Genomic DNA, 13,538 nt, shown 5'->3' with positions numbered 1-13,538 from the left:
CATAGTGTAGCTCAGTGGATTTTAATCTGATTCCTTGTAAACCACTGAAAGATCACTCTAAAATGATTTATCTACCCCTTTACCTGATTTCTGCTGATTCCATTAACTAATTTTCCTGGTAGGTGTGGTAAGTATTACTTTTTTAATTAACAAAACTTCATTATGCGCATTTTACATATGGTTGGCATTTTTGTCATAACTCCATGACTATTAGTGCGATTTCTTTCAAACCACAAAAGGTTTGCACTACTATGGTTACTCCATGTAAAGACTGATTTTCAAGATATTCCTTCAAACGGTTTACCCTGTGGCCGTGACAAAAATTGCTATCAAATATTTCGAAAATTGCACATAACTTCCTTGGTCTTTATCCAAAGTGTACAGCATTTGGACTGTAAACATGCTAAAGTACGTTCTTACAGCCCTACAAATTTGAAGACAATTGACCAAAGCATGTGCAAGTTATAGCAATTGTTCTAAGTGGTGCGAAAAGAAGATGAAGAAAAATATGAAGAAACTGAGATGAACTTTGAAGGCACATATCTCAGTGATGGCCTGGTGGATTCAGCTCAACTTGGAAATGGGAAGTGCCCCCACCCCGAGGGAGTTTCCACAGCAAAAATGGTTAGTTTCTGTCCAGCTATTATTAAGCTACGAATACATGAAAACAGCGTTTTCTTGGTTCCTGTAAAATAAACACTTGTCTGTCGCGCACCCGCACTGGCTGTACTTGGCTGCACAACACACTATCATGTGTCTTGATCTGTGAATCACTTACAAACATTCTACCATAATATAGATGTATGATTAATTTTATTTTATTATTGACAGGAAACAATAATCAGTTTGTGTTACTGTGACAATTTGTATCTTACATGTAATATCACAATAAGATGTTACAATTATTGAATGTATTATTACACTGATCATTACAGTCAGTGATATGGTCATAAACAGTCATAGCTATAGCTAATTCAATGATTTCAAGCTCACAAACAACTCCCATCTTAGTCAAGGTTTTCTATAGCGATTGTGTAGGCAATATCCATTATTCTTTTAATCTTCAACCTGGCAGCCACACTAAAGTTGGTTTGAGCCATTACCCTTGCAATTGGTGCAAATTCCATCAAGCTACTGGCTGCCTCCTTGGCCTCCAATGCTATTGCTCATTTGTTCATATCAGTTGCTACGTGATCCTTGAAGGTTAAAGTGCGAATATTGGTCATACCTTCAATAAAGACCAGTGTTGCATCGAGCAGAGCTTATCGTTAAACTTACAGCAAAATTTCATATTTTAGTATGGTCACGACTCATGTGCTCCCGATTACCAGATGCTGTTTCAAGCCACAACCATCGTATCGTCTGAAGACTTTTATCATTTCAGACACCAACTTCTCCACCGTTTTCTTCACTACTACTTGCTTCTTAGTGCTTCTGCAACCATTGCTAGTAGTATCTTCACTAGCTTTCTTTTGTGTGGACAATTTGTCCAGACTTATTCAGACATTCCTTGTATTGTCCGGATAATGTCTGGTTTTCGAATGTTATTTTGAGCACTGTCAAAGCACACAAGGTAAATAGAAGTGGTAAAACAAACACTTTCCGTCTAATGTGTGGATGCTTATACATGTACGCACAGCAGGCCTTAAATTAATGTGCGGTCACGGACAAAATCTGCACAAATAACACAATGTCTGTACATAATTAGTTTTGGGCGGACACACATCTCCTTGCAAAACCAACAGTGATACCATAAAAGCTGATGTGTACATGTTTGTTTGTAGTGCTAACAATAACTGTCACTTGGTTGCTAGGAGATACTACATTTTCCCAACCCAAAGATTTACCAATGCCACCTCCCCTTTGTGTACTGCTATCGCCAACAACTGTAGTGACCACAGCCTGGTGATATGTTGCAGCTATGTGGTTGTATTTAATCTTAAAACTTTCAATGGAAACTCCCTATTCCAATTCCAGCAGTGAATATAAAATGCTCCTCTAGCTCATGTCTGTACAGTTTGACTCTATGTCTGTACATTTGTGAATATGTAAGGACATTTGTCCTCGGCACCTTAAAAATTAAATTAAGGCCTGGAACAGACATACACAACGTACATGCATACGTACATGCACACATCCACAACACACGGGCCCATGCTGCCAACCTCCCTGTGGTGGGCCTGGTAACACACATCACTTTTTGGTGATGTGGCTAATGGCAGCACACCCATGAGATGGAAAGTCAGAGATTCAAACTTGGTGGCCTTGCAACACTAATCGGTCAACTCTCCGAGTAAATTACAATGGAATCTATCAAAGATGGATATCACTGGAGTTATTCTTTTTCCTTTGTAAAGTAACGGGTGTACAAGCTACAAATACTGTTGATTTGGGACCTAGATAAACATCACATACAATAATGTTATGATCTTAAAATCAGCTAAAAGACCTGCTAGTTTTTACAAATGAGGTGATTATTTATCACCATATGTGACAAATTTATCAAATATTCTGTGCTCTTCTCAAACTCAAAGAGCTACTGGCTGATTTTAAAACAGCGCACAGGGACAACTGACTTACACTGTACCAAATTTTGTTTGCTTACAATCAGCCAAACACTTGCTATGGATGATTTTGTAGAGCTAGTCTCACTGAAACTGCATAATTATTTTGCAGAAATACACCTTGATTTGAAATATCCTTAACTTGTCAATGCAAAGTACCATGACTCTCAAAATGAAGTGGACAATGGATGCAAGTTTAGCGTGGTTGTGTTTAAAATTCAAAATCAACTTCATAAGTGCTGTTTCAGGTGTAATAAACAAGTGTCTGGAGTTAGGAGCATGCACGAAATTTACACATAGTTGAATTTGGAGCATAGCTCCTTGACAGATGGAGGCATTTTGATGAAACATACAGGACTGATGCACAGGCTTTATCACCATATTTTAAGGTTTTACTTGCATAGTTGAGATAGAGTACCAAATACAAAAACTGTCTGGAGTTAGGTACATTTACCTCATTCCATTCTACTGCCACAATGCAAGTATGGATAGCTAAACTTAACCACTACAGTGTTACACTCACCTATCATAAAGTATTTATATACAAGAAGGATAAGAGCATAGCTGGTGAATTTATGATAAAATTCTGGTACGATCACAAAATCAGATGCCTATTCACTTTTACCATTGTATTAATCTTATGAAGAAATTTTGCCTTGCCATACCAACTTAGGGTGGACCTGTTTTGAAATTGCATGGACAAAATAAATGCTATTTTCATAATGTATTCAGAAAGTAGACTGGCTATGCTCTCACTACTCTAGTATGTTAGTGCCTGATAGCAGACAATTATCAACACCGACGTATATAGCTTGACTTTTAGTCATTCTACAATAGCAGGACAATGAAACATGAAATTTTCCCAGCATCTTGCTGTACAAATGCCACACATTCCAGTTGAATGCCGCAACTGTTATGTCACATGCGACCGATCTATAGGCACATCTGTGTTTGCACTAGTGCATCTTGCTATGAAATGCACAAAACAGTTTGTAGCAAAATTATAATGGAATGTCATCATACGGTGGCTATGGACGTTAATAAGTCAACATTGTACAATATAATTATTCACTTTCACTGTTCTAAATATATTACCTGTACAAATTGTAACACGGATTCCTTCAACAAAAAAATCACTACTTTGTGTAAGAACAGCCTTTAACTTTCTTCCCTTTAAAAACTTCTTGTAGTCTGCTTCAGAATGAGTTTTCATGAACTCATTGGCAAGACTGCTTACTGTAACAGCATCACTGCTAGATTCAGTACAACTCTTGTATGCATCCTTGAGATGGGCTAAAAATTTTCTACTGGTTTCATTATCACCACCTAAAATATTAAAGTACACATCAATCAATGATTACACATATATACCTACATATAACCAATACCAATACATGCAAACACAACTTATATCTAACATGTTGTGTAGAATTTTAACAAGTGTGGTACATCAAGACTTCAATTATTCCACATTACCCTAATTCTGGAAGTGACTATATGTGACCAGCTGAGCAAAAACCGGCCGTTTTTACACATTCCTTGAATTCTATTTTATTACATCTCTGTAATCTGTAGTTACAAAAGAGAAGACAGCCAAAGTTTCAGTCTTTTATGATGAATGATCTAGGAGTTATAGTGCTTGACAGTTGGAACAGTGATAAACTCGATTTGTACAGCAACAATACGGGAATAAATTAAATACGCTTAGATAATCGATCATAACTCACGATTAAAACAAACTACGAAGATGGGACTTGGCTCAATCTGTGCACCATGAACTGGCAAATCAATCAAAGTATAGTGCTTTCCCTGCACTCCTCTGTGTTGACCAAGAAGAGGGCCATTTCAACTAAGAAATGGTGACGGTGAGCGTTGTTTTTACTGCATCGTAAATAAACACCCATAACTCACATATCCTTTGCTGTGCAGACACATAACTATGATTTGCTTACTCTCCATAAACAGGTGAATCCAGTGGTATATAGGTTTTATTAATTTGAGTTAAATTTCAGTGCGTACAATGCAATTAAAGCATGCATAAATTTTTCATGTAGCATGCGTATTTTTACCCAGTGTATTTAATACAGTTTTATGATACAGTTTAATGATATATTAAACAAAGTTAATGGAGGGAGCCCCAGCATGCCATAATTGGATGGAATAATATGGCACTGGAGGATATGATGTCAATAACGGAAGTAACTCATATGACTAGTACTATAAATACTACACTTGAAGAGGTGTACTCTGCATAGCTTCATGTAGCTGCAACCAGAGTGAAATTTGCTGAAAGTTTGTCTAAGTAATAGTTCTGTGTATCAGTAGCAATGGCTGAGCACGACAACCCACCACCGGAAGGGAACCAGGATCCCCCCGCATTCTCCTCGGAGGAACAGGAGTGGATTGAGCAGCTGGTGGCAAACCAGATTGCGGCGACAAGCTCAGTAGGCCCTTCTATTCCTACAGCTTCCACCAACGCACCTATTCTTATGACGACTGGGACTTCTACGACGTCAGCAGCAACAACTGGTAAGGTGCTATCTAACTACGTATCTAGTAAAAAAGTTTAGTCATAGTTATATAGCTTGTTCGTATTTTGTCATAGTTGCTATACCACTCCTATTGTACATGTATATGTAAGTATCTAGATTACACATATTTAACTTTGTGCTGCACGGGCCCCCGGCCTTGCATGCTAGGGCAGCCTGCTTAAGCTTAGCTAAGTATTGTGCCTCGACAGCTAGTAACCATGGAGTGGTGGCAAAAGCCAGCCGCCTTTTTTATTCTTGGTCCTACATTCCAGTATATTTTGTACTTGGCTCACTTTCTCGATCTAGTGTGCTAGAGAAGAGATGGCTTAGAAAGCACAGCGCACTGGCTCCCAGACCCAAAAGATCGCAGAAGGCGTGTAGGCATATGTTCTTAGCAGTCAATTCTTCCCCATTTGGTGCTCAGTGCCTTTCAAATACCTCGCAGAGAGTGCCTGCAGTACCTGCCACGTCAGCAGGACCCATCCCTGTGTCAGTATAGTTGTTGTATGTCATACTGGACACCACCCTGTAGTTGCTGTTTTTTGGCATTCCAGGGATTCCACCCCACCCTGTAGCTGTTTTTCATACCATTCCCCCACCCCTTGTAGTTTTTGTTTGGTCATACTGGCATTCCACTTTGTAGTTCTTTGTTGTACCATGTTCCTGCTCCCTGTAGCTGCTGTTGGCAATGTCTTTTTCAGAAACCTAGTGCTTAGTTCTGCGCCCATGCTATGCTGGTACCATGCTCCATGTACCAATTTTTCCTTCATACCTGACTGATAGGGATGCTGCTCCTAACTCTACATGGCTGCCGTTTAACATGGAGTTTAGTAGATGTTGTGGGTGCTACAGTCTGCTGCATCTCTATCCTAGACTGGGTCAGGTGCTGCCTCACATACCACTCACAACACTGTGTCTATCTATTTCCCCCTCTAGCTTACCACAGAGTGTTACCAAGGAAGACCCACTCAATCGCAGCAGTCCCCCTGCAGTGTTACCACCATTGCCTCCACAATGGCTCTCATGTTGCTATAGTAGTGTAAGCCAGTTGCCTTGTTATTGCTGCACAGGATAATGCTATGGTACAGCTGTAGCAAGCGTGCTCTGTCTCCTAATTCAAGTGAGTTTTGTTACTGCTGCTACTGTTACTCCTGTCTGAACAGGCACTGCCATATTGCTATGGTTAGTGGGTTGTTGTTGCCGCTGCTACTCCAATACAGTTTGTTGCTGCTGCTATTGCCATTCCTTTCATGGACAGGCTCTTCCATATTGCTATGGTAGTTGCCATTGCTACTCCAATACAGTTTGTTGCTGCTGCTACTGCCATTCCTTTCATGGACAGGCTCTTCCATATTGCTATGGTAGTTGCCGCTGCTACTCCAATACGGTTTGTTGCTGCTGCTGCTACTGCCACTCCTTTTCACAGAAAGGCACTACCATATTGTGATGGTTAGTGGGTGGTTGTTGCTGCTGCTACTCCAATACAATTTGTTGCTGCTGCTACTGCCATTCCTTTCATGGACAGGCTTCCATATTGCTATGGTAGTGGGTTGTGGTTGCTGCCACTACTCCAATACAGTGTGTTGCTGCTGCTACAGCCACTCCTTTCACAGACAGGCACTGCCATATTGCTATGGTTAGTGGGTTATTATTGCCTGCTGCTGCTATTGCCACCCCTTCATGGAGAGGTACTGCTGTATCACTATGACAGCGGGTTGTTGTTGCCGCTGCTACTCCAAGTGAGTTCATTGCTGCTGGTGCTACCACAGCCATATTGGCAGATTGTTGTTGCTGGTGCTACTCCATTGCTGGTGCTACCCCTCCTCCCCTCCAAGACCAACACTGCCATATTGCTATGTCAGCGGGTTGTTTGTTACCAGTGCTACTCCAGTGTATTTGCTGCTACCACCCCCCCCTGAAGGATGGCACTAAAATATTGCTATAGCAGTGGGTGTTGCTACCCCAAGTGTTGTGTTTGGCTGGCATTCCCTTTGGTAGTGAGCACACTGTGCCAGTACCTCTAAAAAATAATAATTAATTAGTTATTTTTAAAAGAAAAACCTGTAATGTTCCCAATATGACTACCATTGGGCTAGCCCAACTATTACTCTAGTACTGGATTGGTGGCTCTTCAACAGTAGGTTGGTCGTTAAGTCAGTGCTTCTGGGTAGATAGTGCTGCATAGCTATTCCCTTAACATGCCTGCACTTGTACCCGTATTAGGCGATGTTGGGTGCCGAATCAACAGAACCATGTGTTTTACTGCAGTCATGTCAGTGTCACTGGTGTTAGGCCCATGTAACTTCACTATTATATTGCAAGCCTGCCCTAAAAATAAATAAATTTAAAAAATAATAATAAAGTCTTTGCCCCTGTTACACACTCCCAAAAGGGGTTGTTGTGTTATAAAAGGAACTAATTCTATCTAATACTAACCAATATATGGCCTTAACACATACTGTTAACCAGTGTTATTAAGAGAACTTAATTATCCCCACTTAAGTAGCATGTATTGTCCACAGGTATACCATCAACAGGAGTGCTAGCCACATTCCAACTTTTTCAACAGCCAGTTCAAACTCTGGATTACCAGTCCTACCAGTGCTCCCACCTCTTCAAGTCACTCAACCCCTGCTCCCCCAGGAACTGTCTTCCCTGCCAATCACAGCCCTTCCGGCTAAACTGGTTAAGAAAATCCTGGACTTCGAGTTTATTGAACTCGCAGACCTGGCCCCAACTAATCTGAGGATGGGGAGTCCAGCTGTTGTCACCAGAGACCACATCAACGAAAAGGACCAATCAGAGATATAATGATGTGGTTGTACTGCTACGCGTCCCTGGTGGCAATCCTTGGAACAAAGTACCCCCACAAGATAGGGATATTCACGGCCTACCAGAAGACAACTGTACAGGCCCACAGAAGGCACGTGGGTGACAGCTGGATCATCTATGATGTCTGCTGTTGGCGCCAAGCTGCCATTACTAAATCTGTCGACTGGGGACAAGTTGAATTCAACTTGTACAATGAAACATTCATAGGAAGAGCCAAGGCCTCAACACGATGCAGTCAGTGTATGCTGGAGCATGCCTCATCAGAGCCTTGCCCCTTCGCTGAGCACAAATCTGCTAGCAGTATCATCCCAGCTAAGGTAGGCGATAATCGCAGGATCCCCATCTATGAATTATACAATCACATGTCCAGGGATAAGTGCTACTTTGTCCCATGCAAGTTCACCCACAAGTGTGCTGTATGTTGGGGTGCACATCTCCATTCAAGGTGTCCAAGAGACTCTCACCAGGACAAACGCCCTAAACTGTACTCCAGACGGTGAACCAAAGGACGCAAGAACAAAGTGTTATTTTGACTCACTATACGATTTTTTAGAATGTTGTATGATTTTAAATAGGTTTTAGTATGGTTTTTGTATGTCCGCCTATCAACATGATCACCCACCCCTTTCAGGGGTGCAGCCTTAAACCACTTTAATTTGTGCTACCATGTATGCTTGAATTTATTATTATAATTATGATGTATGAACATGTAGGACATGTTATATAATTACCTAGATGAGTTTTTTGCATGTACTAATTCACCCTACAGGTAGGTATTGATGGCTCCTATCAGTACATCCAAGATTTGATGAGGCTGGATGCCTAAAAAAGGCCAAGGGAAACAGACAGCCACCTAACATTGATCCAATCTCCTCTCAACATGGCAGTCTAAGCTAGTGCACCACCCAGACAAGAATTTTGTGAGATATATTCTAAAGGGTATTGAACATGGCTTTGGCATCGGAGTAAATTCCCTTGCTTCTTTTGAGGGTGCAAAGAATAACATGGCATCAGCAAGAAAGCACCCCACAGTTATTGATACTTATCTGCAGGAGGAAACAAAAAATGGCAACATCCTTGGCTCATTCACCCAGTCAAATGCTCCAATTGTACACATAAATAGAATAGGATTGACACCAAAAAAACATCAGCTAGGTAAATGGAGGGTCATAACAGACCTCTCCTTCCCTAAAAATGAGAGTGCTGATGATGTAATTAGTACCAGCCTCTGCTCTCTCTCTTATATTACACTAGACAAGGTAGCCAGAGATGCCATTGCTCTTGGCCCGGGAACCCTACTTGCCAAGATCGACATAAAAGCTGCTTATCACCTAGTTCCCATCTGGCCAGCAGACCACCAATATCTTGGCGTAAAGTGGAGAGACCACATATATGTAGACGCCAAACTACCTTTTGGGCTACGATCAGCTTCCAAGATCTTTAATGCACTAGCCAATGTTCTAGAGTGGTGTGTAGCTAAGGAGGGGGTAGACCATATCTACCACTACCTGGATGACTTCATCGTGGTAGGTCCCCCAGACAGCGAGGTTTGCTCATGCTACCTGGGGACTTTAAAAAAGGTATGCAGTGAACTTGGTGTCCCACTAGCTCCAGAAAACGGGATGGCCCAACCCCAGTAATAGTGTTTCTGGGAATTGTCATTGACACTATAAAGATATGAGGCTCCCTGAGGATAAGCTACAACGGTTGCTTGCCACCCTGCAGGAATGGGAGGACAAGACAGATTGCTTTCGTAAAGATATGGAATCTCTTGTTGGAGTGCTCGAGCATGCTTGTAAAGTCATACGCCCAGGTCACTCCTTCCTACATCATGCGATAGCTCTGCTCAATAGACCAAAGAACCCTAATCACCACCTAAGGCTTAACAAGAACTTCCGGTCAGACACAATGTGGTGGAAAACATTTGCTCGCAGATGGAATGGCTCAGCTCTTGTTATTCACCTGGGTTCAAAGAGGCTGGAGATGACTTCTGATGCCTCAGGGTCATGGGGATGTGGGGCTTGGCACTATGATCAATGGTTCCAGCTGCAGTGGAAGCAGGATAGTTATGTCATAAAAATTGCTGTGAAGGAACTGATCCCCATCCTGATTGGCACAGTTATCTGGGGAAAGCAATGGAAAGGGGCAAGAATTACTGCTCACTGCGACAATGCAGCTGTTGTAGCCATTCTAAACAGTAGGTACACAGTGGATGATCACATGATGTAGATGCTCTGCTGTTTGTTCTTTGTAGAAGCTCACTTTCAATTTCAACTGCATGCAGTACACATTCCAGGTAAACATAATAGCCTGGCAGATCATTTGTCCCATAATCGTTTGCATGCATTCTTATCAGAAATGCAATCAGCTGCCCCTCATCCATCACATGTTCCTCTTTCTTTGCTACAGTGGCTGCTTCACATGGACCCCAACTGTACATCTCCCACCTGGATGCAGCAGTTCAATACTTTTGTTCAAAGGGACTAGCAGATTCCACTCAAAAAACCTACTAGTCTACCATGAAGAAATTTAACATTTTTTGTACTACATATGGAATTCTTACCCCCTTCCCTGTATCAGAAGCAATTTTATGTTATTTTGTGGTTTACCTTCTGTCAGAATCTCTTACCACAAACAGTCAAAACATATTTAACAGGTATCAGGCATATTCAAATCACCCTAGGTCTTCCTGAGCCTAGAGCTTTCTCATCACTGTCCCATCTGCGTCTGGTACAAACATGCGTTCAGCGAACATTCTCCCATCGTGCCCTAGTTTCCAAGAAGATCAGACTTCCAATTACTCCAAGCATCTTACGCAAGATACAGAGTCATTGGTCCTCACACTTATCCACAAACCTAGACACCAGAATGCTGTGGGCAGCAGTAACTATGTGTTTCTTTGGTTTCTTCCATTCTGGAGAAATCACTATACCATCCTCTGCTGCATATGATTCCACTACTCACCTGAGTTGGGGTGATGTAACAATTGATAATAGTCTGTCCCCAAAGCTGTTGCAGGTGATACTGAAGAGGTCAAAGACAGATCAAACTGGTAAAGGTGCTAAAGTGTTTATAGGAAGAACTGATGGATTGCTGTGCCCAGTAACTGCCATCCTTTCATACATGGCAACCCGAGGATCAGATCCAGGACCCTTCTTTCAAGTATACATCAGGCCAAAGGCTAACTAAAACTAAATTCACACAGGAAATCTGGCAAGTTCTCCAAGCATGCGGACTAACTCACATGGATTTTGCCGGGCACAGCTTCAGGATCGGTGCCGCAACTACTGCAGCTAGGTGTGGTATAGAAGACTCTCTCACCCACAAACTTGGGTGCTGGAACAGTGACGCTTTCCTTCAGTACATCCAGATGTCACAAGAAGAATTGGCTCAGTTCTCCAGGATTTTAGCAAACTCCTAATGTTAGCACACTATTGCTTCAACATATATATAATATTATGCATAGGCGGATCTAGGAGACACTGTCAGGGGGGGCCAAGGGGGAGCAAGAAGTTTTAGTGCACAACAGTGTTTATTCCACTAAGAGGATAAGAATGGAATTCTAGTACACAAGTTATATTCATTTGCATAACTTTATTCAGCATATAGCTGGATGAATGATGGACATACAGTTTTAGACTGTAGTTGGAGAAAATTAGACCTCCTAGGATTGAATTTGAGAGAATTTTTGATAACACTTAGCTAACAAAGTGTATGCTTTGTAATGCATAAAAAGATTGGTTAGTCTATCTGAGATAAACCTGTTTGATGGTAAAGTGTATACTAAATCAAAATAAGGAGTAGCTAGTTTTGTTATGATTTGTAAAATTATAAATCGATGAATTAGAGTTGTGACTGTTCTATTAGAGTAGTGACTGCTCTATTAGAGTATCTCAATCTCGGAACAAAATTCAGAATTTATTGCCCTACTTTCTTTACAATGTACAGGTGTACAGTTTAGCTATACTGTACATTTAAACTGTTGTCTTCTATTTGCCCATTGGTTTTCTATACTTCTGAATACAGTGTAAATGCATGATTCTAGTTTCTGGTATCAATATAGTATTATAGGTCCAAGGGGGGCCAGGGGGGCACAGCACCCCTTAGCCCCCCTCATATCTGCCTATGATATTATGTACCAAGGCTACTGCATGTTAAGTTCTCCTTTGGGAACCTTTGTTGTTTATACTAACTGAGTTGTATTATTGAGGGAAGAAGTAAAATAATATGTATTAGTTGTTTGGGGGAGGAACCAGTTCCTTTGGGTGGTTAGAGTCCAGGGGCTCTAAATTATCCCCAGGCAACATATCCTATGAAAATTAAGATCCCAGCTAGTTGATCATGTGATGGAGGATCCCTGCAGATACTTTCTTAGGCTTGTTATTGAATATTAAACAGCTGAGTCGGGGGCTTACCTCCACAATATTATAGACTGTTCACTGTTGTACCCAGGGCCGCCCAGAGAAATTAAGGGGCCCTGGGCAAAGAGTTAAAGTGGGGCCCTTGACCCAAGTTGTAAGGTGAAGACCAAAAAAAAAAAAAAAAAGGTCACAACCTGCTGGCAATGACAATAACTACCCATCACCAACCATATCTCCTTATCTATAAGCTTGCTACGCTGCTCCTCTGAAGAATACTGTGACTGCTCTATTAGAGTATTTAGATCTGACTGCTCTATTAGAGTATATCGATCTTTTAAACAGGTATTCAGGGGGCCCTTCATGGGGCCTCCTGGGGCCCCTTTCAGGCTGGGGCCCGGGGCAAAATGCCCCAGTTGCCCCCCCCCCCGTGGGCGGCCCTGGTTGTACCTATTAATAACCGACATTAAACAAAATATAATTTTGCAAAAACAGCCGGTTTTCACTTGGTGGGTCACATATATGAATCTGCTTTATTCAGCTAATTAGATTTTATTTTACCATATTGATAAGTTTAGTTATAGTAATTCGATTTTTTCTTTTCTAATTATGTTGCTATGCACTGCTAAGACAGCGCAACTGCTTTAAACTACAGATTACACACAAAAGTCTCCCCTCTGGTTTGCCTATCAGATATATAGTCTTACATAATTTCTCTATGGGATATGTAGCTTTTAGTGTACAAAGTTAGCTCTAATGGGTGTGGAAAGACAAACATACATACATGTATACAAACACACTTAGGCGCACACCCAGGCTGGCTGTGGATGCATGCCTGGTTTACATTGGTTTGGTACTAACCGTGTGTCTGTGTGTCTGTGTAGCAAGTGAGCAAATAGGCTTTGAGCTGCAGAAAATAAACCTTCTCTCAATGAATAAAGGCTGTTTACATATTGTATTATAGCCCAACTTTCTGTTTTCATGGTGTTTAGCGTGTGGTTGGTAATGAAATCAGTTGAACAGTCCACTTGGAGCTAGCCTACATGCTGTAACAGGCATATAACAACTGAAAAAACAATGTAATAGGCCTGGTGAACTGCGTATCTGCTAGAATTAAATCCCCTTTGTACACAAACAAAAATTAAGAGCAGCCACAAGGCTTTGTGTAGAGAAAATGAAAACATGATAGTCAAACAGCTAAGAAGATACTTCTGTGCATAATTTAGTAGTTTGCTCGAGTTATGTTTCCATAA

At 41.3% G+C, this 13,538-nt stretch overlaps 1 protein-coding gene across 1 annotated transcript in view; it reads right to left on the bottom strand.

The window, feature by feature from the left end:
- LOC136253623 (uncharacterized) overlaps positions 1 to 13,538 on the bottom strand; it is a 123,207-nt gene that overhangs the window by 64,152 nt on the left and 45,517 nt on the right. Inside the window, exon 3 of the mRNA XM_066046289.1 lies at positions 3,660 to 3,890. Coding sequence (XP_065902361.1) covers positions 3,660 to 3,890 — 231 coding nt within the window. The remainder of the gene's footprint in view (positions 1 to 3,659; positions 3,891 to 13,538) is intronic.

Source organism: Dysidea avara, chromosome 4, assembly GCF_963678975.1.
Source record: "Dysidea avara chromosome 4, odDysAvar1.4, whole genome shotgun sequence".
Taxonomy (NCBI): Eukaryota; Metazoa; Porifera; class Demospongiae; order Dictyoceratida; family Dysideidae; genus Dysidea; species Dysidea avara.
This window is presented reverse-complemented; position numbering and strand designations above follow the sequence as displayed.